Source organism: Mirounga angustirostris, unplaced genomic scaffold (genome assembly GCF_029215605.1).
Source record: "Mirounga angustirostris isolate CCGP_5_RB_7025 unplaced genomic scaffold, mMirAng1.0.hap1 SCAF_4, whole genome shotgun sequence".
Classification (NCBI taxonomy): Eukaryota; Metazoa; Chordata; class Mammalia; order Carnivora; family Phocidae; genus Mirounga; species Mirounga angustirostris.
In genome coordinates, this window is record NW_026991712.1 from 99,273,226 (window position 1) to 99,297,599 (window position 24,374).

Here is a 24,374-nt window from a genome sequence, read left to right on the forward strand (position 1 = left end):
GCCACTGTATTAGGCAGTGCCGCTCTGGAGGGGACACAGGACCCCCCTCCGACAAATACTCCCCCCTCCCATTTTTGTACCATGTGTTAACGTGCTTTCTTTGGGCCAGTTCTCTGGCCCCATCTCTTAAGGCAGAGAGGTGGGCATGCCTCTGCCCCAAGGCCAGGGATGCTTGGTCTGTTCAAGGCCTGAAACTACACAAAACATCCCCAAAACATTCCTGTGGCTCTCCCCTCAGGCCTGAAAGGTGGTGGAAGTTTGAGAAGCTTTTCTGCAGCTTTTCAAATCTTGTTTTCAGGAACGAAGCAAGAATCCAGGAATACACCTAATGGTCTGATAACAAATTGTCTCTGCCTTTTCAGGTACCGAAAAATTCCAGGAGACAGATGCCAAGGTGGTGTGAATCCAGTCCGAGAAGTAAAAGACTTGAAAAAGAAATGCACAAGCAACTTTCTGAGTCCTGAAAAGCAGGTATGCTAAAGTAGATCTGGTTTAGGTACCAGTGGGATTTCGTGTTCTGCCAGGAACAAAGGGACAGCATTAAGAATTTTATTACTGAATACAAAGTGGCAGACTACTTCGGGCAGGCTTCGCTGTGCACAGGAAACCATTAAGATGGAGGATGGGTCACACACGATGATACACTCCCTACTAAAAACTTTTTCATTGGGGGAACAAAGTAGAATTCCATAAAATTGTTCCGAATCTTGGGAGCATCGGGTTGAGGACATTTCTGGGGCTGAGAGTCATTTACGGAAAAGACTTGAAGTTGGGCGGTAAAGGGTGGGAAGAGAGGAGCCCTGGGCCATCGTTCAGGTGGGCTCTGGCCTGAGTCACGCCGACTGCATTCATACTGGACAACTGAACTATGATAGCAATGGGTTTGTGATGTGGGAGCAAGTTACGGGGCTGATTACAGCTCTGTAGTACTGAACTGTCTGGCGAGGATGTGGAAAGTGGTGAAGAGGAAACCTCTTGATAAAGAAGCACTGGACCAGCAGTGTGGTTGGGGCAGTCAGCTGTGGGCCCCAGTTTCCTAATCCATAAAATGGGAGCTGGACAATCCGCCGTCCCCTCCTCTCTGGCCTTCTAAGGGATGAGGGCCTGACATGGGCGGGATTAGGAAGGTAGCGGGAGCAGAATGTGTGGGTGTGTGTCCTTGTCAGGGGGCAAGTTCCCTCTTCTCTGCACCCGACCCTGCACTCCTGGTGGCTGTCCTCAGAATGTGTGTGTGTGTGTGTGTGTGTGTGTGTGTGTGTGTGTGTGTGTGACTGCACAGGACTCCCGCGCCCAGGGACACAGCGTGTCCCAGAACCCAGGTCTGCCTCCTCTTGAATTCATTGAAAACACTCCCTATCTCCCACCCTGCAGCAGGTTAGGTCCCACTCCAACAATGATATGAAAAGGCTTATTTGTAAAAACACGCCAGAAATGAAGTAAAAACAAGAGTCTTTGTGTTGCACGATGTCCTACCTGATCCGGCTTTGGCCCAGCTCCTTCCCAGGTGCTGGCCCTGTTCCAGATTTGTTCGGCCCACTATTCTCATGCTCTCCCTTTCCTGCCACACCCCTAAGTGCTCCACGGCTCCATACGACTAGCAGAGAACAGCCTCAATTGCTATTTGACCTAGGTCGCTGCCAAGGCTCCCAGGGTAACCCAGGCAGTAGAGCCCCTGAGTTTGGACCATTCTGGCAGCTTCGGGGCAGCCGACGTTCTGGTTCCCCTCCGCTATCAGTGATGCGCTCCTGGTAGCACCGAGACGGTCCATTGAGGGGGCTGGGAAAGCACGAGGGGCCTGGAGACTGCAGACCATTCACTGAGAAACCAGGGGAAGGAGCAGCCTCATGGAGCTCAGTCCTAGAACGTGCACACCTGAAACTGTCTGTGTTTTAATTTGTCGAGAACTCCAAGTCAAACTCTGTTCCGATCATCCTGGCCACCGTGGGATTGATGCTGGTCACAGTCGTAGCAGGGGTGCTCATTGTGAAGAAGTACGTCTGTGGCGGAAGGTAAGGAGCATGGAAGGCGGTCAGAGGTACTGAACTCCAGCCACAGAGTCAGCCCAGGGCGTGTGGTTGAGTCGGCCCTTAGCAAAAACTGGCTAGTTGAAGCGCTGCTCCTGCAGCATCGAGCCCAGAACTTCTCCAGGCTTCTGTCTGCCAGATGCCAGCTATGGGCTGTGCTGCCGTGTGTGGGACTCATGCTGTGAGGGTATACAACTCAGAAGGCCCACAGTGCTGTCAGAGTCGCGTGCCTGCTCGCCACGTGAGGGTCACGGAGGTTTCCCTCCCCAGGTTCCTGGTGCATCGCTACTCTGTGTTGCAGCAGCATGCAGAGGCCAACGGTGTGGACGGCGTGGACGGCGTGGACGCCCTGGACACGGCCTCCCACGCTCGTAAGAGTGGCTATCACGACGACTCAGACGAGGTGAGGCCATGTCTTCTTGAGGGGTGGTCCGGAAGTACAAGAAAAGAGTGTTTCTTTCCCTGATCGTAATCAAGATCCGATTGAGGCGGAGGAGGGTGTGAGCCAGGAGCAGGCACTGAATGACTGTAAGAGTTGGCCTGCCCGGAAACCAGGCCGTAACTTTCAAAAGAGGAATTTTTTAGTGTGCAAATAATATGGTCTCTGTTTCTCTTCCCAGGACCTCCTGGAATAGCTCCTCAAAGGAGCTGGGACCAAGCACAGATGATGGAACCGCAGGACCTCTCACACGGCCGACTTGGGGGAATAAATTTCCCGTTGCGAGGGGCCCAGCTCTGTTTCTGCTGCTTCCACCAAAGCCAAAAGGATCTGCACTGAAGACATGCAGGGGGGTGGGGGCCCTAAACACTCTCACGATGGGCTCTGAGAAGGGGGGGGAACTAAATTCTTTAACTTTTTATTTCAAGTTCTGTCTTTTTGCAAAGTATGGGTTCTTTTGGTTTTGTTTTTGTTTAGTAAGGGAAATGAAATGGGATTGGAAGGGAACGTTTCACTAACCCCCCTCTTGCATGTTTTGCATGGCGCCTGCCCCCAGGGCCCCAGGGCACCTGCCAACCCCAGCATCAACTCTCACAAAGTACTCGGTGCTGTCCCCGGGCTCTGCTGGCCACGCGAAGCAGCTGCTGAGAGGGACTCGACGGGGACTCGGGGCTGCAATGACTGGCCTGGCCTGGCGGCCTTTCCCCAGCCAGGGCCAGCCCTGCCCCAAGAACGCTGCACGCCAGCCCCTCACACACACGCCGCCTTCCTTGCTTGCTTTTTTGGGGACCATAGACCACAGTGGTGTCTCTTCCCCCCCCCCCACCCCCATTTAATTAGGCAATACCCTTGTTAATTGCCCTTTGGCAATTGACTTAACCATGTGCTTCCAAGACACTAAATCAGGAAAACTTAAAGGACACTATTTTTAACTTGGGGCAGGAAGAAGGGAGCAGCAGGGACTTGACTAGATTTAGCACCTATTAAAGGACAAATTCTTGCTTCTTCCAAGATCTTTCCAGCCATGCTTTGTGTTTGTGCCAGTGGACTTGCTCAAGGACAGGGTTAGGGCTTGCCCTGGATGTCTGCCCAGGCCGAGTGGTGTCTCTGCTGGAGCCGAGGGAGGGTGCCCGGGGTGGCCCCTGAGGACCGAACATCACAGTCTTCCATGTCCTCTGCCACCTGTGGGCACGGTGGTGAATCCTTAGGACGGCCGCTTACTTGCTTGCTTCCTCTTGGACTGCTGTTGTATGCGGAGCCAGGGCTAGACATGTTTTCAGATTTATAGGCTGTTTTTTAAAAATCAGGATTTTATTACCAGGCTCTCCTCCTCACCCATTTTTCCCAGCTTGGCCAAGTAATTTGTTGGCAGGAAACTTTTGGCGGAACCAACTGAAAACACACGTCCAGTGTAGGTGATGTTTTACGTGATGCATTAAGTTCATACTTTAAGGAAGTTTTCCATTGGACATTCTTTCAAATCAAGTTAACAATAGAATGTGGTGAGGTTGATTTTTGGGTGGCCACACAGTAATGGAAAGCTGCAATAATTCATTTTAATACAGCTTGAATATTTGCTATCCAGGAATGTAGTATAGTACATTTTTGGTCTTAGCGTCCCTACTGTGCTGGCCACAGATTCTCCCAGTAATTATGGTTGGGACATTCTTTGGTAACTGCCATTTTGCTGCTAGTTCATTTTATGGCTATAAAGTCACGAAAAAGTAAACGTGCCAAATCAACTTTTGTCAGAATGCGTGAGCAGATGGCTGCATTCTCTCCTCCCCAGAATGGATTAGCAACAGCAGGGAAAGTGGGAGAGGGGGTGGATGGAGAAGGTTAGAGACTTCGAAGCTTGCAGCTGAACTAAATGAGTCAGGGAGCTTCAGTTGGGAAATAAAGCTAGGACAGTTTTTGTGAGGAGAATTCGTATTTGTTCGAGCCAGAGAGCACTGGTCTTTTAGGAAAAGCTCATTCATTTTGCAGTTTTTAAATTTAAAAAAATTCCAAAGATAGACCAGCTCACAAATGATAAAGCGTCAGTCTTTCTCCCGGACACCCTCACCTCCTGCCCAAAGTGATTTTGATGCCCAGCCAAGACCCACTTCTGCTGCACACCTTCTCCCGGGGTAGATGTGCCCGTATGTGGTCACTCTCTGATTTGTTTTAGGATGTAGGAAAGTTAATCTTCTCTAATGAGGTGAGAGCGCTGTGCTTCTAAGGGTATCTGGGATTTCTGTAGAACTTGGCAGTTTTCCGAGCACTTTCTCTTGGCATTATGTCCCTGGAAACTTACAACATTGTCGGTGAGACTTTCTCTTTGAAGGCAGGGGTTTGTCCCCATTTTTCAGGAGACGGAGCTGAGGTACAAAAAGTGAGTAAATTGTCCAGGTCCCTGTGTGCATCGTGGGCAATGCTGGTCGGCTGTCTTCGGAGCTTTTCAACGTTTTTATGCGTGCAGGTGCTGCAGGCCTGGAGCAGGCGGGGCTCCTTGCGTACGGAGTCCTCACTGTCCTTTAGGATAGGGGTCGGTCGCTGGCATCTCTGTGGGAGCAGTAGGGAGCGCCTCTTTGCCACCGTGGTAAACAGAAAATTTTATTCTTTTTTTCATGGCTGAAAAAGAAAAATTAATGGTAATTTTGAATATGTGTTTAGAAACTGCCCCTCACCTAGTTGCGGGAGTGAGCTCTCCCTTGATGAGCCACCCTTCTCCCTTCTTGTTTTCTCGTCCTCGTCTGGCTGGCTGGCTGGCTCGGTTGTTTGGAGGACTGCTAACAAGCCTGGCTCCCCCCCTTCATTGGCTAGTTAGCTTCCTATCTCCGCCTGCTCACTCACAAATGTATGTCCTCAGCCGGAGAGTATAACCGCCTCAATCCATGACAGCTTCGAAGAGAAAACAATCTTTAATTTGTTCTACTGACGTTAGGTTAGGAGCATTATCTTTGAAAGTAAAGTGTAGCTTATCATTGTATAAAATCTCAGGCTTGATGGTAGGAGAAAAGATGATTTCTGGAGGTCTTAGCGATAGGATTGAGCACTGTAAGATAGGTTGGACATAGCAGTCTCCAGTGGTCTGAGCTTTTAGATCCAGGTGGAGAACTCACCATCCCTCACCTGTGACGGGCATCTTGGAACTAAGGGGGCTTTCGGTTTTTAACGACTCTAGAGGCCAGGGTACATGCACCTGGGCTGGTATTTGAATGGGGCACCACTTAGGAGAAGAAAAATGTCTGGAGGGTTCTGGCTGTTCTAAGCTGGGCTCAGGAGATTCAATAGATTAGCCATAACTGAAATTTAGAATTTGGCATCTGCCTCTGAGTAGGCTTTCTGGTGTATACCTCTCTAATTCCTAGGTTTGCCTCTGGGCCTCTCCATGTCCAAGCTGGCCTTTCGTCCCTGACACCTTGGTACCAGGCTGGCCACCTCCAGCCCGTGCGCTGGCTCTCTAAGCCACAGCTGGTTCTCCCATGGCCTTGGTCACAGGGCCCGGATACAGAGAGGAGTGCAGGGTGGCGGGGCTGGCCGAAGTTTCGGTCAGTTCTCTATGTTCTAGGCTAATCCTCCAAGTAGAAAGGTCCTTTTATCCTCCGGGAGAGCCCTAAAGAACCCTGCCTCTATACTCAGTGGTTTGGAGCTCTTCCTGCTCATTGTTGGTACATCCTCCTCGCCCCATAGGAAGCCTGGATACTTGGAACTGCTAAAATCGGAGATTCAGCTTTTCAACTTTGCTACTTATCTGGCCTCAAGCAGGGAGGTAAACATGGACTTAAATGTCCTTTGAACAAAACCAAAGTGTAAGATGTGCCGCATGACGGAGTGCTAGGGAGGGCCAGACCTTCAGCGTTGGCCTTCAGCAGGTGCCAGACGTTCTGTTTCATCTGCCACCCATGTGCCCAGCAGCTCTGGGAGCACCGTCCTGCCTGAGCAGAACTGGGCCTTGCCCTCATGGAGGCCAGTTGACATAGCAGGAGCATGTTGATTGCTTGGTTATGTTGCATTATAACAATAAGAGTCAGAACATTAATTTGAAACTGTCTTCAACAACTTGCTGTATGCATTTTTTCACACCAGTACATTCTTAAGCATCCTTGTTTATATAGAATAACAAACTAATCTGTACCTTTATATATATATGTACATATATACATGTATAATCTGTATAGTGTACAAGTTAATGATTTATTGATATGTCCCAAATCTTTCATGCAGTCCTCCTCCTCCGCATGCCCTCAGTTTGTGGTCGGGTGACCTGAATGTTCCCCGATGATCCTGCCCACTTCCCGTGTTTGGACGTCTAGGGAAGGAGGGTTTTGGTCGTACCCTCCTTATCCTCATGCACAGAAATGCTCAGGGTCCCCATGTGCCTGTTGTTCAGCCCTCTCTCGTCTCTCGTTCCCTTTCTGAGCATGTGGTCCCTCCCTGCCCTGTAACTTCTCTGCCCCTCCCCCAGCTTTGGGACAGCTGCCTTCCTACTGAAGTGTAAAGCAGTACTAACATCATTACTGCATGTGCACTAAGAACCCAAGTCTTCTGTTCCCTTGGGACAGAAAATTGCATGTGGGGTGGGATAATCAAGTTTCAGTGACCCATGTCAGTTACACAACAAAGCCAGACCCCATAGCAAAATTCCACAAAATGGAAATCAAACTTAAATTTCTTTATTAGCATTGTGTAAATAAATCTGGATGTGTTTAACTTTGTACTGGTAATTTTCTGTATATTTGCAATATTTGGGTTAGAAATAAAACAGACTGGACTTTGTTACCTCACCTATCGAAATGACTAAGCTACAGTTTGTTACCATGATAGATTTCCCAGTGTTTCTAGCTTCAGAAATCAAACTCCAGCAACCAGAGAATAAGCCAGGTAAAGAGCCAGGACTGCCTTGGTAGCATGAGAAGTATTAGGTAAGTTGTGGGGGAAAACTTAGTTTTTCTTGTTCTTTACGCCCGTAAAGGTCTACTTCCCATGGGTATTTGTAGCACCAGCTTCCCCGTTCTTACCCCACACGCCCTCTCAGGGTGTGAGTGCTACCCACTTCCTCTGGACACAGGGGCATAGAGTGATTGTCCCAAATTAGCTGTTCCCTCAGGCAGGTTTGACAAGTGACAACACTGAAAGCTTAAGTTCAGTACGTTCCCAGCTGCCTCTCTTAGATTTCTCTTGCGGCTCTTGCTCATAGTCCTGCCTGGTCCATTTCATTGAAGGACCTTTCAAAGAGTTGTGGCTTTCCTTTCTCCCCAAATATTTCTTTTAGGAGAGGTTCCCGTCCTCCCTTGAGCCTTTAGCCAAGCCTTGAAGACTGCTTCTCAGCCTGCCATCCTGGAGGACATTTCGAATGAATACTTACTCTGACATCATGATCTGAAGACGACAAGGCAGAAGAGCTTGCTCTGAAGGAGCCGGCTCTCTGGCCGAGGAGTTCCTCCCTCAGGAGATGGTGTATGGTAGTTTTATTTTCAGGAAGTCTAGCCAACCTAGTGTCCAAAGACTGACTGCACCAGAATCACTAGGTTGCTTTTTCAAATGCAGATTCCTGGACCCCACCCAGACCCATTAAATTAGACTTTGTAATGGACAGACCCTAGGAGTCTGCATTTTTAACTTGATTCTTTTATACCTTTATTGCAACGGGCTCAGACTGAAAGTCTAGGCCAATTTCATACCACCTGGTGTGGGGACTCTGTGCTTATAAGGGCTTGGGCTGGGTCAGGCAAGAGAAACCGGGCAGAGAGGCCTTCGCACTAGTCCCCAAGTGGCACGAGTTTGGCCTCAGAGGCCAAGCTCCGTAGCGCCCTCCTCCGCCACCCCAGCTCCTGATAAATAGGTTCCTGGGCCGGAAGTGTGTCTGCAGGCTGTCCTGGCCCTCAGCCCCTATACGAGCTGCAAAGAGGAGCTTTCACACCCCATATGAGCGCAGGCGCCTGGGATCCTATCAACTCTGCCCCCAAATTGAGGGCTAAAGGGGAAAAATGAGTGTAAAGAGCCCATTCATTCAACCACACTCATCTTTTTTTTTCCATAAAAGAAAAGGGTGGTGGGAAGGAGGAGGGGGTATGTGGGAACTCTGTACTTTCCATTCAACTTTACTGGGAACCTAAAACTGCTCTAAAAAGTAACGTCTTTACACACACACACACACACACACACGGGAGGGGATGCTGGTTTCTGGAGCTACTGAAGTGAAGATATGATAGGAAACCACTTAGATGCAGGGTACAGAACATAAGGAATGATGGCTTGGTGAGCCGAGACATCGTGCAGGACCTGTAGTATGTAACTAACACGGTGGTCTGGCCACTTCCTTCCACTTAATTTTCTCCTCAACACAGTCATGGCAGCATCATCCCTGGGGTTCAGAGTTAGTGATTTGCCCAGGGTCACCTAGCTCATGAGTGAGTGGAACAACCAGAAGTCACACACACGTCCTCTGGCCTCCTGCCCCGGGCCGCCGCTCACTTTGCTGGTGCTTTATCTCAGAGGGCCACATGCCGGCCTGACCTAAAAATAGCTCACATTTATGGAGCACTTAGCTACATTCTGCTAAGCACTTTACACAGATTACCTCTCGTAATCCTCACGACAACCCTACGGTCATTATCCTCTCCGTTTTACAGGTGGGGAAGCAGACCCGAGAGAGATGTGATGTGTGGCAAGTCACACAAGCTGGTGGGTGATGGAGCCAAACGTGAGGCCAGGTAGTCTGGCTCCAGAGCACGGACTCTGCCTTCCACCGCCACTAGGGGGTTAGCTGGAGGGGATGGGGACAGACCCCTGAAAAGGGCGAGTTGGCAAGACCTTACAGCTCGCTGACTGTGGAGCAGAGAGAGAAGGAGCCCTTAAAGGTGTGCCTGTGAATCTGCTAAGCCTGCTGAGCCAGGGCCCCATTGTGTGGTCTGTGTGTGCAGTCAGGGGAGCTGTTAGAAGCTCAGGCCCTCCCCTCCCTCCGCAGTGTTATACGAGGGCTGTCCCCTCAGTCCTCCTGCGGCTATTCTGGGCTGCTGTCTGATGTCCCTCTCTTCCCCAGTCCCTGCTTCAGCCCTTCTGCTGAGAGTAGCCGGATGGGAGAAGGCCAGGCCAGTTACATAAGCCTGTGGCTGGAACTCCGGGAGACCAGGCTGGAGAGGCCCCTCCCTCACCACCACCAGTGAAAATCTCCCACTGGAGCGCAGCTTTGGGGTGGCCCAGCATGGAAGCAGCCACAGCTCTGGAGGCGGCCTCGGATCCACACTGAAGGTGAAAGAAACAAGCCCAGCCAATGCCGAAGGACCCCCTGCTTCATCTCAACAAGAGTCCGGCAGCCCCATTCCCCAGCTCCTGTCCCTTATAGAAGGTGACCTGGGGGGTTGGGAAGGGTGAGGCGGCTGGGTTGGTAGGAGTTAGGGAGGTCTCCCTAACACCCGGCTGCACCTCCTTAGCTTTGTGCAGAGGTGAACGACTTCATGGGTGGTACCTAGGATGGAGGAGCATTAGTCGGAGCCCCCACCCCTTTCTTTGGTGGATTCTTATTTGCTGCTCAAGTGTCTCTGCTGGGTTTGTGCTTTTTAGCTGAGAAGTCAGTGGATGGTGTTTGTGGCACTTTACAGTGACTAAAAATGATCTGTTTATATTTGTACCTGTAATAAAATGTCTGTCCCAGGGACCGAGGACCAGATATACTAATACGTAAGCTAGGGAGGGAATGAGGGGTGCAATGGTGGCCATCTGGATTAGAAGGGGGAAATGAAAAGCTTCTAGCAACCAAGAGGCTGGGTGGTGAACAAACAGTGCATGACACTCTGCCTCTCCCTGGGCAGTGCTGTGGGTCCAGGACCTACCCTAACACTCCAGCTGGCTCCCAGGGAAAACCCCAGCCTCTCAGGGTCCGAGCCCCATGGAAGCAGAGCCCATCTAGGAGGACCACTGGCCTCCCTTCCACAGTGGTGTCTGTGGGCCTCTAGGCAAAGAGGCACTTTTGAGCCAGGAGGTGGTGGGTGGCCCTGCCAGTTCCGGGTGTCCATGCCGGCGGCCCAGCCGCCCACTCCCCAGCTGCCCCTGGCCAAGGCCTCTGCAGCTAACAGCTCTGTGAGCTCTGTGATGTTCACTTGGGCTGTCGCCACTGTGACTGGCTCGGCCGGCTAGAGATGGCAGGCAGAAGCCAGGCTTTCTCCTTCTCCTGTGCAGTAACCGGGAGGAGGGACCACAGGCGCCTCGCACATTTAAGACTGTTACCTGCACAAAGTCCGTGCTTTAGGCCCCTTGACATCTTGACTGCAGGGGATGCAAAGACCGCAAGCAAGCAGCTCATGGAACCCCACGGTAGGGAGAGGTAGAAGAAGACGACGTGATCTAGACTCTGCCCAGTGCCCCCTCTGGCAGCTCTGTGCCCTTGGACAAGCCAACCAACTGCTCAGTCTATCTAGGGTGGTTAGAAAGGATTGTTGAGATGATCCAAAGTGCCTTGGAAGAGGCCAAACTAAGATGTGACTAGATAATAAGATATTTCCAAGGCAGGAGTGAAGACTAAGAGTTCTACCTGCAAATGGGGCTGAGTAGGGAAAGTTGGCTGCCTCTTCTCACCCTCACTGGAGACGCTGAGTTTTCGGGAGCTGTTCGAATGTCACAGGCAGAGAGAGCCGGCTGAATTTGCTCCATCGGAAAGGAGCTCGGGGTAACAGAAGTTATTGTGAGCACATTAGGCTGGGATGGTCTTGAGGCAGAAAACCAGTTCCTTCCCCAAAAGGTCCAGGGAATAAGCCACAGAGTGAGAATGAGAGCCAGGACTGCTGACTCCCGACTTGGCTGGTCTCCCTAAGACCCTGGGGGAGGGCATCCAACTCACCCGCGCTCCTCCCTCTGGCTGTGAGTAGACGCTGTGGGCCCTGGGCTCCTGACAGCCCCTGGCCGCCGCCACAGTGCAGCCTCAGGAGCCCCCATCTCAGGGCCCCCAGCGCCAACAGCTCGATTCATTAGCCTTCCAGAGGTCATTGATAGTAAGCACTGCTTGTGATACTTTGCAAAGTATGTTCGATTCTGTTATCTGCTTAGAGAAGATAGGAGTTCAAATCCTAGCTCTGTCCTGTGACCCTAGGCAAGTCGGTGCCCTTCTCTGGGCTTCTCTTTTCTCATTTGTAAATTGAAGGATAACCTTTTGATGGCTGTGGATCCCTAGGAAAACCTGATGATGTCTGTGGAATCTTATTCCAGGAAAAATACTCGAACAAGTTCAGGGAGCTCACAGAACCCCTGAAGCCCATTCAAAGGTCCTTCAGGGTGCCATGGACCTGGCCTAGATGGTCCCTAAGTCCCTGTGAGCTCCAAGAACTTTTTCTTCCTCTTACTGCCTCCTCTACCTGATGGGGAGCGCCGCGGGACCCAGAGGGGCCCCTCAGTGAGCGTGTGTGTGCATGGGAAACAGAGTAGGCACCAGAGGCAGAAATGCATCTGCAACATCAAAATAACCTGTAACTGGCCAACACTGAGCTTTTAGTCAAGAGCCTGCTCTGTGGCTAAATAAGCAGAAGTAGGCGGCGGGCACTGGGAAACAATTTCGGTCTATCCTCAGCACTATGTGGAGGCATTGGGTCCTGGAGGCAGCATCGGTGGGAGGCTGGGGGACAGGCTGCACCCCTGCCGTGGAGAAGAGGAGACTCTGAGACCCAGAGGAAGGGTCCATCTGCTGATTTCAGAATAACTGCATCTCCTTTCAATCCAAACTGTTCTGTGTCTTCCAGGCTTGGGAAGCTAGAGCCCGTGCCCGGGAGCAACCTTCCTTCCTTTTTTCCTTCTTCCCTCCCTCCTACTTTCCTAACCTCTTTCTTCCTTCTACAAATATTTCTTTTATGCCTATTATGTGCCAGGCACTGCTACAGAAATAAAATAGGCAAAAATAACTCCCCTTGTGGAGGTTCCATTCTAGTGTAAGGAGATAGACAATAAATAAACAAATAAGATATGTAATATGTCAGAAATGTGCCGAAAAATGAAGCAGAGGAGGACAGAAAGTGCTGGGTGTGGGAAATATGTTTGCTATTTTAAACAGGATATTCAGTGATGGTCTCATTAATAAGGTGCTATTTAAGCAGCAACTTAAAGGAGATGAGAGAACAATGCATGCAGATATTTGAGGGGAATGTTTCCCATGCAGAGAGAACAGTCAGCGCAAAGGCCCTGAGGCAGGAGTGTGCCCTATGGATTGGGGCCACTGTGCCTGTAGCAGCGCAAGGGAGAGAATGGTAGGTTTGGGGGCAGAGAGGTAGTAGTACCCTTGTGAAGACTGGCTCAACTCCGAGACTGATGGGCATTTTAAGTGAGGGGTTTTAAGTGAGAACCGACATGATCAGGTATAGGTTTTAAGGTTTTTTCTGACTCCCAAGTTAAAAATAAGCTATAGGCAGGCCTGAGACACTAGCAAGGTCATCAATTGAGGATGAGGATGAGGGAGAAGGTATGGGGGTTTTAGAAGAGGAAGGTGTCCAGTTGTCACCCAGGAGAATAGGGAGGCTGGGTGGACCTAGGAAGTCTGGAAGAATTGCCAAGGGGCCATTGCGAGTTAGTGGTCACTGTTAGTGGCCATCAGCTTACAGTCAGCCTCACTTGTATTTTTCCCCTGTATGCGGACGTGGGCACTGAGTGGCTGGAAAGCATTTAACTGGGGTTGGCCATGGCTAGGAGAGCGCAGTGCAGTACCAGAGGATTAAGGGACCTGAGTGGGTACACAAGGGAGTGAGTGTAATGACCAGACTGCAAGTTGGGTGGGAGAGAGAGTGGTAACCGAGAGGACGACAGGGAGTGCAGGGGTGGGAAGGCCTGGAGCAGAGATCTCAGTGGTGCGCAGGGTTGCTGGTGCTGGAGAGCAGAGCTCTAGGGGCGGAGACCGTGCTCGTCAGGGAATGCCTGTCCATGTAACAAATAGGCCTCAGAACTGAAGGCTCAAAAACAATAGATGTTCATTTCTGTTAAAAAGCTTCTCTATTTCTATTAAAAATAGTTCTGCATGCAATAATTCCAGGCCCCAGGCCTCTTCCCTCTTGTGGCTCTGCCACAAATCTCAGACAAGTGTTGCCTGATTCTATGTCCTTCTGTTTATTTCTGACCTTAGTTTCATAGTCTTCAAGGAGCTGACACTCACATCCTTCACAAGGTGCTTCAGAGGTCACCTTTCCTACGACGCTCCTCCAGACAAGTTTCTTTCTTTTTTTATTTTTTTAAGACCATTTGTTTTATTTATTTATTTTTAAAGATTTTATTTATTTATTTGACAGAGAGATAGAGGGCACAAGTAGGCAGAGTGGCAGGCAGAGGGAGAGGGAGAAGCGGACTCCCCACTGAGCAGGGAGCCCGACGCGGGGCTCGATCCCAGGACCCAGGGATCATGACCTGAGCCGAAGGCAGACGCTTAACTGACTGAGCCACCCAGGCGCCCCAAGATCATTTATTTTTGCGCGCGCGAGAGAGCACACGAGCAGGGGGAGGGGCAGAGGGAGACGCAGGCTCTCCACTGAGCAGGGAGCCTGACGCGGAGCTGAGCCGAAGGCAGACGTTCAACCGCCTGAGCCACCCAGGCGCCCTCCAGACAAGTTTCTGATAAGGCCAAGGCCACATACTGTTTCAAAGCCATAGCTTGCCTTGTGCATTTGCTCTTTTTGGGTAGCCATTCACTCACACAGGCACATGCATGCACACACACATGCTCACAGTCTCACACACTTACCCACGCACATGCCATACTGTCACACACTTGCACACACACTCTTATCTCACATAGGTGCACACGCGCACACACACACACCCCCTTCGTTCTTTCAATGTGTCTGTCTTGTTCCTTCACGCTCCAGGCTATAAGTAATCACATCAACGTGAACTACACAGCCCTTAAGAAATTGCTGGAGGAGGGGCGCCTGGGTGGCTCAGTCGGTTAAGCGACTGCCTCCGGCTCAGGTCATGATCCTGGAGTCCCAGGATTGAGTCCTGCATCGGGCTCCCTGCTCAGCAGGGAGCCTGCTTCTCCCTCTGACCCTCCCCCCTCTCATGTGCTCTCTCTCATTCTCTCTCTCTCAAATAAATAAATAAAATCTTTAAAAAAAAAAAAAAAGAAATTGCTGGAGGAAAGTCTTTAATGGCATGAAGGGAAATTTTGAGAGAATATGAACACTTATTTCCCATGAACATCGAATAAGGAAATGGGCATAAACTTCAGAATGAAATTAGGGTAGAATTAAGAGGAATTTTCTAATCCAGAGGAGTCAAGATCTTTGGACTTTAAGTAGTAGTCTCCTTCTCTGCTAATTTTCGAGAAAGAATTAGACAGCATTCTGTCTGAGAGAAAGGCCGTGTGAGAGCAGCACAGCCCAGAAGCCAATGTCTCGGGATGCCCGGGTGGCTCAGTCAGTTAAGTGTCTGCCTTCGGCTCGGGTCATGATCTCAGGGTCCTGGGATCGAGTCCCACATCCGGCTGCCTGCTCAGCGAGGAGCCTGCTTCTCCCTCTGCCTGCTACTCCCCCTGCTTGTGCTTCCTCTCTCTCTCCCTACTAAATAAATAAAATCTTAAAAAAAAAGAAGCCAATGTTTCTCAAAGGACTTTTCAAAATGCCTTTTCCCCAAGACTCTGTGATGGAAGAAAACCACGCTCAATGTCTCAAACTGGTCTCAGGAAACCCAGGCTGTGCCGTAGGGCTCTAATCTTTGGTTCACATCTGTCCTGGCATCTGAGGAGCAGAAAGACCTTGGGCGTCAGGGAAAAGCCACGTTTCCCCAAGGTCGGTACAATTAACACCTCTCTCGATCGCAGATGTGTGAGAAGAGATGCCCCAAATGAGCCCTCCGATTAACATTCTTAGCAAAGGGGCAGACAGCTCGCTTGCTCGGGCACACGAGAGGGCCTGGGTGGAGCTGGAAAAGAGCATTCTGCTGCCCGGGCACCTGCAGCGGCCAAATACTCCCCTGCCACCTCCCGCACTTTGTCAGCTGCTTTGGCCTCAAGCCCACCCTCTTTCCGCCCCTGGGGGCTGGGAGCCTGCTGGGAGCAGAATCCTCACCTACTAATCCTCAGACTCACAACATTCTACTAAGTTTGTCCCCTGTCAGTTCATCATCTTGTCAGGGAATCCCGCTATGAACAAAGAACTGGCAGGGGAGCCCCCCCAGGGAGGAAGAGACTGCCGTCCCAGCTGTCAGCCCTTCTCCTCTGTCTGCCCGCGCTGGGATCCCCTGTGCATCTCAGGGCCGTTCTGCTCATCCTCCTTCTAGGGCCACCATCTGACTTTATGTTCCACATAAACCTATCTCTTTGATCGTTCTCTTCAGTTCAGGTGAAACAATGCTAACGTCTTCCAAGGCAGTTGTCTCAGAAGCACAAGAAGCACCAAGTGGGCACAAATACACACGTCAGCTTGCACCTATCTATAGAAAAGCCCATTTCCTACCTGAGGTCTGAGCAGGGCTCACACAGCACATCTTCCCGGTGTGACGACCGGGCTCCTTTCCTCACCCCAACCTGTTCAATTCTTGAGGGTATCCCTCTGCCTTCCCTTCTTTGCCTCCTCCTGCCCAGGCCCCTGTGGCCAGTGGAGGGCCCGGAAGCGGGCAGATACGCCGAGCTTGGAGAACGGGTCCTGCAGGCATACACTTCCAGATGGGGAGGCAGCCTAACTTCACAAATGTGTTTCTCCCTCCGAGCCCTTTCCCCTGTCTCCTTGCTCCAGGGGCTCATCCAGGTCCTTCTGCGTCAAGCAGGCAGAGCAGGAGACAGCAAAGCCGGCTTCTCCCCAGCGAGCGTGAAGGGCTATTTCCCCACCCAACAGTGGGGAACCAAGCCCAACAAGATGAGGTTTTGACCCTCCTTTTCAATCGCCGCCCTCTTTTTCCAGAAAACCCTTAAGTCATATCCGCTTGTTCTCAACTCCTTCGTTGCTCGCCAAGATGGCCCAGGAGGGGAACACATCACACAAACACTTCTGTTTTTCATGCCCCACCCCCCGCCAAACCGCCAAGGGGAACAGAGGGCAAGCAGAGCAGAGTGGTTCAGCTGCCGGGGCTCGGGCGCTGCGGTGTCCTTCCAGAGGCAACGGGCCCTGAGCCGCGCAGGCAGGACAGTGGCTCAGAGCCCTGAGGCCCTGCGTCATTTAGTCCCTGCTTTTGCCAGGGGCCGGGGTGAGGTGCAGTCCAAGACTGCACCACCCAGGGGGAAACATAAGCCACGCAGCGAGAAAGGAAGCTAGATCAATAAAATGGACAGCATGCGCTGAGTGTCCGTGTTTATATTCACTTACAAGGGCCAAAAGTGATCTGGAGACGGTGATGGGGGCAGACTGCGGGAGGGAAGGTCCTGGTCTCTAAACAGTGGGCTACAGACTGAGGAGCAGGAAGAACATAGTGGAAACTCTATTTACTTTATTTTAAAGTTCACCGCTCAGAAGTTTGCAGTGTATAACGTACATATTTAAACAGTCCAACTTATAAGTAAACACACATGCGCTGCGGTAGAATGCTCAGGAATGTGTTTGCCGGGAAATGTTATCAGAAAGTTTGGGAACCTCTGACAAACTGTTGCCTGTTTGCGGTGAAGTTTTGGCAACTGCTCGGATGAATTGTGGGGAGAGGCCGGGGAGTTGGCGAGACCTGAAGCGCTCTCCCAATTCCACTTAAGACAACAGCAGCAGGGGACCATCTCTGCCCGAGGAGAGACCAGAGCCCTAGAAAGCTGGAAAATGGTGTCGCCTCAGCCAGGCTCGCAAGGGAAGCCAGGTGGGATGCTTGCGCTTTCTCAGCCAAGGCAGCCCGAGGCTTCCTGAGAGGAGAGAGGTCACAGCTGGGCGGCCTCCACACCTTATACTCAGCACTTTCCTGAGCATCTCCTGCCTCCATCCTGGAAGCCAAGGGACAGGAACTAACCCCTCTTCTCGCTGGACACGCCTGGGAGATCACGGAGCAGCGAGCAGTGGGCCTAGTCTTTCCCAGAGTCTGTCCGTACAAAGTGATGGCCCATGAACTGGAAGAGCACGGCACAGGCGCCCGAGCGGGGCAGCGTGCAGAGGAAGGGACCCAGATGCCAGCTCCCCGAGTGGTGACGTCAGTGCTGCCCTAGTGCGTCCAGTGTCACTCTGCGGGCAGCTTTCTCCTCAAGTCTGGCATCAAGCTGGGAAGCAGGGCTGACACTTCGAGGTCAAGACTAACATTGAAAGCAGCTTTGATAAAAGGAGCGTTGTTGAGGACAAATGTAGGGAAGGGATAGAAAGACAAACCACACAGGCTACACCAGTCTGTGCACAAACAGAAAAAAGAAATCTCGGTTGATGAAAAGTCAGTAGTTGAGAGTTACCCATTAAAAGAAAGAAGCGTCAGGCTCACGCTCCAGTGGTTTCTGACAAGACTTGAATGCTCTCGAGGGGATCTTTCAGCCAATCACTCTGCCCTAAATCCCAGCGAGACAATGGGAGCAAGCTTCCCATTCCCTAGGAGAGGACGGATTTGCTGAGCACGTGGGTCATCTGCCCATGGGGCACAGGCAGATGCAGTGTCCATTTCCTCTGAGCTCTGCTCCTCCCACCCCAGGAGGCTCACCACCCACTGTTCTCTTTCCTTCCATCACTCAGAGCACCCCAAGATCTGGCTACCTTGGACCTTGAGGCAGGCCTATATCCGGAAGGCCGGAGACACTGTGAACCCACTAATCCCATTCCAGGTGATCATGCTGGTCCCATGCTGGGTCCATGTTGGGTTCATGCTGGGACCAGGCCAGGGTTTTGATTTGGAAACAGATACTAAGAGTCTTGCTGGCACTGGGGCAGTCGTCCTGGCCTGAAATGGAGGGGGCCATGTCACCAGAAGTCTGAGGTAGAATGACCCTTCCATCTGCACTCCTGAGGTGGGGTTTGGGTTGGGCATGCCCCATGTGACGAACTGAGGCAAACCTATGTCCTTCAGTCAGCAGAGGTCTGGGAACTTTCGGTTTAGAGGGCTCTGGGGAGTTTAGGCAGCTATTGTTAGCCCCAGCTGCCCCAGGTGACCTAAACTCTCAGAGGGTGGGAAACTCAAAGCCAACCCCTTTGTTCCTCCCATGATCCTTAGGCTGTTGATGAAAGAGGCGAGTCCCCTGGGACAGTCCCCCAATTTCTAACTCAAGGCATCTGCAGTTCAAGTCAGGTGACCATGAGGACCTGGGGTGGCTCTGACCCCCCATTGCAGCAGGGAGGGCCACGGGGCCTCTTGGGGTTGCTCACAGCTTTTACCATTTCTTAGGGCAAACCCAAACCTCGAACCACCTGGACACGTGATGGCTGTGCCTTGATGCCAGCCGTGTGAGTGTGCGGAATGGGGAGCAGGACTCCATCCTCTTCATCCGAGAAGCCCAACGTGCTGACTCGCGTCGCTACCAGCTCAGTGTGCAGCTGGGAGAGCTGGAGGCCACTGCCACCATTGACATCCTGGTGATCGGTACAGTGCGGGGAGTGGGAGAGAGGTGGTCCTCAGGGGCTCCGTCTCCAGGCTAAAGAGGGGCCGTCACAGAGAGCTGGGGAAGCCGGGGTGACTCCCCACGGCGAAGGTCACAGTGGTGGGGGAGGGGAGGCATAGCGGAGCAGAGAAGGGGAAGGGCACTCCCGAAGTGAATCCCAGGCTTATGTGGGGGTTGTACCATGCCCGCTGCCATGCTTGCCCTTTCAGAGAGGCCAGGCCCTCCTCAGGGTATCAAGTTGGTGGACGTTTGGGGCTCCAGTGCTACTCTGGAGTGGACACCTCCCCAAGACACGGGCAACACAGCACTCCTGGGACACACCGTGCAGAAGGCTGACACAAAATCTGGGGTGAGGCCCAGCTGAGAGGCAGTGGGGAGAGAGGAAGAACGCATTCTGGAATGGGGCTCTGTAGCTCCATGCGGTGGGCTGAGGTAGAGTGAGTTCACCAAACAGGGGTCTCACTCACGGCATCTTCTTGGGACCCCAAAGCTGTGGTTCACGGTGGGGCGTGATCACCGCACCAGCTTCACGGTCTCCAAGCTCATCATGGGCAACTCCTACACCTTTCAAGTCTTTGCTGAGAACCAGTGTGGGCTCAGGGAGACCGCCCCCATCACTGCTGACCTTGCGCATGACCAGAAAGCAGGTAGGGCCCGGGGCCTGGGAGCTGGGAAGAGTAGAGGATGAAGAGTTGGAGAGGGGTGAGGATCTCAGGCACGACAGCGTGGCCCTTCTTGGTCCCCTCAGCGAGTGTTGGCAAGACCGAGGGGTCTGCGCAGCGAGATTTCTCTGAAACCCCCAAGTTCACCCAGCCTTTGGCAGACTGCACGACGGTCAGCGGCTATGACACCCAGCTCTTCTGCTCCGTCCGCGCCTCTGCCAAGGTGAGCGGGAGACCCGCGGGGGGCCGCGCCGCGCCGCTCCCTGCCCCTGCCCTAACCTCCACTGTGCGGAAGAGCATTCTGACCGCATCGTTGTTCCATCCCCACCACCTGCCCCTTCCGCGGCAGGTCAGGCAGGTTGTGAACGGGCAGGGCCCTTAGAGTCCAAGACACACTGATGCGGATGATGCTTCCAGTTTCCTTTCTTCGTGTCTGTTCCTCGTAGATGAAGATGTCACTTACTGATCTGCTGGCAGCTGGGCGTGAGCTTCAAGTTGTCCTTCTGGCGGAGGTGACGGGGTCCCCTGGTTTCTCCTTCGTCATCCACTATGCCTCACCTGCTCAGGGCCATCTGCGTGCCAGCTGTCTAGAGTTGAGGCCACGACCCTGAGCAAGGCCCTTTCCAATCTAGTCGCTGTACTTCTGTACCCTATGCTGCATAAAACGTCACTACAACCTTACCAAGTACTTTTTGCATAGAAGTCCTGGGCCAGACTACATGGAGAGAACGTCTCAGAAAGAGAATGTCAACAAGCCCCGTCTAGAAACTACTTTCTAACCAGAGGGGACAACAGTGGGAACAGAATATGAATGCTTCAACAATGTATATACAAAAAAGAGGAGATCCTGAGGCCCGGTACTTAGGGATCCATGAGGGGGCTGCTTGCACAGGATGGAACAGAAGGTCCCACCTTTTTTCTAGTCAGGAATACTTGATGAACAAGGCAAGGTTTCAGGTGCTCTTTTAAACCAACAGAAGGAGCTTAATTAAGGCTTTTGAGGGTACTGGAGAGGGAACCCCTCCCCAAATGTAAGGAATGGGGAGCTTTCCAGAAGACCATTATCTCTTCTAGATTCCATACCACCTGTTCTTAAGGCACCCTACTCCTCCCCCTTTTCTGGCCGGTGTGTCCCCAAGCCTTGTAGGCGAGGAGTTCCAGGGATTGAGCACAAAAAGAACAATTGGTTCTCACCACTCCCGTGCTGCCCCCTCGTCTTTATCTTGCAGCCAAAGATCATCTGGCTGAAGAACAAGATGGATATCCAAGGCAACCCCAAGTACAGAGCTCTCAGTCACCTGGCAATCTGCTCTTTAGAAATCCGCAAACGTGGTCCCTTTGACGGGGGCATCTACACCTGCAAGGCGGTTAACCCCCTGGGGAGGCATCTGTGGACTGTCGGGTGGATGTGAAAGGTAAGGGCGGAACTCATCCCCTCTCTCCACAGCTGGAAAATTCAGGACGGAGCCACAGCCTGTAGAGAGCAGGGCTTGGCTGGCTCCCCCTGCAGGTGCTCTCAGCACTGTCATCATCAGGATGGATTTGAGGAGCCGTTTTTATTATCCAATATCTTATTTCTCTCCAACATAATTCTGTAATACAGAATGGCTAGTTCCATTCTGCGAAGGAGGAACCTGAAGCACAGGGTGGTGATCGGTTTACCCAAGATTCCCAGCACTGCTTAAGTGAAGAGTCAGCACTGTGGTGGTAAGAGCCCAAGCCTCCTGGCCTTCACTCAGATCGTTTGTCTTGCAACTATACAGTCTTTGATTCAGTCCAGGAAAGCTGCAGTTGTCTGTTAGGCTTTCAAACAAACCAGAGGACTTGCCCCTCTGGTTTGTTAAAAGGCAAAAAAGCATGTCCTCTCTACCCCTTTTGAAGTATTCATTCATCCATCCATTCCTGTCACCTCATTCTGATGTCCGTCATTGCATTTAATGTATTGTTATATAAGTGCCTATTGTTATATAAGTGCCCATTGTTATATAAGTGCCTATTTACTGATCTGTTTCTCCCAGTTAAACCAAGAGCACTGTGAGGGCGGGGACAGTCTGACTCGTCTTTGTCGTCCCCACCCCATCCCCGCCAGCATGGAGCCCGGTTTCTGACACAAGAGCGGGCACTCTCTAAGTGTGCATAGCATGAATCAGGAATGAACGGGCCATTACATGCCCTATTATTCCCCCTGAGGAGACTCCTAATTAGCACCATGGACTCTGGAGAAACCTGAGAAGTATAGCCCTTCCCAGTGCTCCACAAGAAGGTTCCCCAGAGATTTCGGAGATGTTAACTCTGAGAAATGTCTGAATTCTTGCAGCTCCTCATTGAGGCTCCCCGAGAGGATTAGGGCAACTCTGACAAAGGTGAGGAAAGAGACTGGGGTTCTGAATGGAGTAGGTCATGTTTACGGCTAGCGTCGAGTCCGGGACAGATATGTATGCCTGAGTCTTTCAACCATGCAGTCATTGGTGACTACTTTGCTTTTAACCACTTTTTTTAGTAAGCTACTACTGTCATCTCCGTGGAAGGAATTTACTATAGATGGTACTACTTTCGTCACATCCTCTGTCTATCTGTACTCAAGTTGATGACAGGTATTAGACCTACTGGTCCTCTGAAAAGGAATGATAGCATCTACCTAACAATAAGCGGGTTCTGTGGAAGGGAGGCGGGCAGGTGCTGTAAGAAAAGGCATCAAGGGAACAACCAGGAGTGGAGGATGGATGGAAAAAGAGACAGGAAGTTGCTCCTGTCCACTGTTTCTACCTCAGAATCATGAGCATGGTGAGAAACAGATTAGTTTGCTTGCCTTTTTTTTTTTTTTTTAATATTTTTCATTTTTTTTAGAGTCATGTTCTTTTTTTTTTTTTTTTAAGATTTTATTTATTTATTCATGAGAGACAGAGAGAGAGAGATAGAGGCAGAGGGAGAAGCAGGCTCCCAAGGAACAGGGAGGCCGATGCGGGGCTCGATCCCAGGACCCTGAGATCATGACCTGAGCCGAAGGCAGACGCCTAACCGTCTGAGCCACCCAGGCACCCCAGTTTGCTTGCCTTTTACTTTGAAGTTTATGGATTCCTTCCCTTCTGAGAGAAGAAACCACCATTGTCGTCATGTCAATAACAATTGAACATGTGGGTATGTGGTCCCAAGCAGCACATTACTGACAAAGAGCAACTCAGATCATCGTTTAAAATGGGATAGCTCCTTCAGGTTCTAAATCACACACAGTAGAAATGCTGTGTATGAACTGATGCGTAGGGTGAAAAAGCAGCTCGTGGGAGAATTAAGAACTGGTTCCCAACGTCTCCTTGGACTTGCAGTTCCTGGCTGATGAAAACTGAGGATGAATACCATCTGAGAAGCCATTTAGTTGAGTCCATCATTGATATAGAGCAAATAAAAACCCTCAGGGATGCATTAAAAGCACAGACTTCTCAGGAGAGCTCTCTCTGCCAGTTGGCTTGCAAAGACAGTTCTCTGGCCACCCCGCAGTTCCCTCTCTGGGCTAATGTTAATGTTACACTGGGGTTGGCCTTGTCAGTGGGACTTGCTCTGCTACCTCTCTCACAGTCAGCACACAGAAACAAAGCAGGGTAAGTAGAGAAGTGACAGCACAGGACCCAGGGGCCACGGAGCATCCTGGATGTACGCTGGGGGTTTGCTGTCACAGTCACAACATACCCTTTCTTCTCTGTGCCTCCAGGGAGCCTGACTGTGGTGAGACTGTGTTCTTAAGGAGCTCCAGCACAGCGTCTGGTTTGCACTAATCTAAATAAATGTGTGGATCCTCAGTGCCTAAGTGTCCATCTGTTTGAGCCTTTCTCTATGGGAAAAACATTTAGAACATTGGAATCCTTTAGCCATACTGTATGGAATCTGCAGACCCTCAGACTCCTCTTTCTCCTCATATCCACATTCTCTTCCGCAGAGGTTTCAAACACTGTCCTTTTGTCTAGAGTCTACGACAGAGCTGAATTCAACTCTATCTAGTGCCTGGTGCTGAAAGAGATGCTGAACACGACTTGCTCTCTTCCTCTCTGCGCTCTCCGGTATAAGTTGGAAAACAGGATGCACATCCATCACAGAGACGCAGACGGCAGAACACATAAACACGTACATAGCTAAGTAAAGATGGAGCACTAAGACTTGAGGGCTGGGAGATACTGAAGAAACTGGAGTGGTCGCATTAAGCCCTGGGGAAAGAATAAAGGTGAGGTGCCCTTTCCTACACTTTTGTTTTCATTCTTATAACAAGTAAGATATTAAAGGCATTCTGTGATGGAATCTGCAAAAGATAGCAATTCCTCCCATCCTAGCTAGGATGGGCATGGTGCTCTTCCCACCAAGAGCTGGAGTCTATTTCCCCTTCCCTTGAACCTGGGCTGAGCATGTGACCTACTTTAACCAAAAGAATATAGTGGAGGTGATGCTGTACCAGTCTGGGCCTAGACCTCAGTTTCCGCTTCTGCTTCTGGAAGTCAGCTCCCATGTAAAGAATCTCAGGACAGATTACTGAATTAGGAGAGGCCACATGCAGGACAGCCAAGCATCCCAGCCGACAGCCCGAACCACAGCCCTAGATATGTGTGGCCACCTGAGACCCTTCAGCTCTAGTCAAGCCCAGTCTACTCCCTGTGGAGCAGAGAGAGGTAGTCCTTGCACAAGCCTGGCCAAACTGTAAAATCATGAGATGAATGGTTGCTGTTGTTTCAAGCCATAAAATATCGGAGTGGTTTGTTACACAGTAATATGTAACTGAAATAGCCTTCTCTGCATCAGATACTGAATGTCAGGCTTTATCTCTTTTAATTTTC

At 51.2% G+C, this 24,374-nt stretch overlaps 2 protein-coding genes across 4 annotated transcripts in view; both read left to right on the forward strand.

Annotated features, from left to right (window-relative positions):
- Positions 1 to 7,232, forward strand: part of SORT1 (sortilin 1) — a 65,425-nt gene extending 58,193 nt beyond the window's left edge. For all 3 annotated transcript variants that reach the window (XM_045897038.3, XM_045897039.3, XM_045897040.3), the window contains exons 17-20: positions 363 to 471; positions 1,903 to 2,009; positions 2,295 to 2,427; positions 2,645 to 7,232. In XM_045897038.3, coding sequence (XP_045752994.2) covers positions 363 to 471; positions 1,903 to 2,009; positions 2,295 to 2,427; positions 2,645 to 2,659 — 364 coding nt within the window. In that variant the 3' untranslated portion in view covers positions 2,660 to 7,232. The remainder of the gene's footprint in view (positions 1 to 362; positions 472 to 1,902; positions 2,010 to 2,294; positions 2,428 to 2,644) is intronic.
- Positions 7,233 to 7,373: 141 nt separating this feature from the next.
- MYBPHL (myosin binding protein H like) lies at positions 7,374 to 23,498 on the forward strand. Its single transcript, XM_045897042.3, is given in 10 exon segments — positions 7,374 to 9,680; positions 9,683 to 9,796; positions 18,036 to 18,124; positions 18,682 to 18,721; positions 18,724 to 18,876; positions 19,105 to 19,244; positions 19,386 to 19,542; positions 19,644 to 19,780; positions 20,787 to 20,931; positions 20,934 to 23,498. Coding segments are annotated over 10 exon segments (1,107 nt in total). The 5' UTR covers positions 7,374 to 9,652; the 3' UTR covers positions 21,038 to 23,498.
- The last annotated feature ends 876 nt before the right edge of the window (positions 23,499 to 24,374 follow it).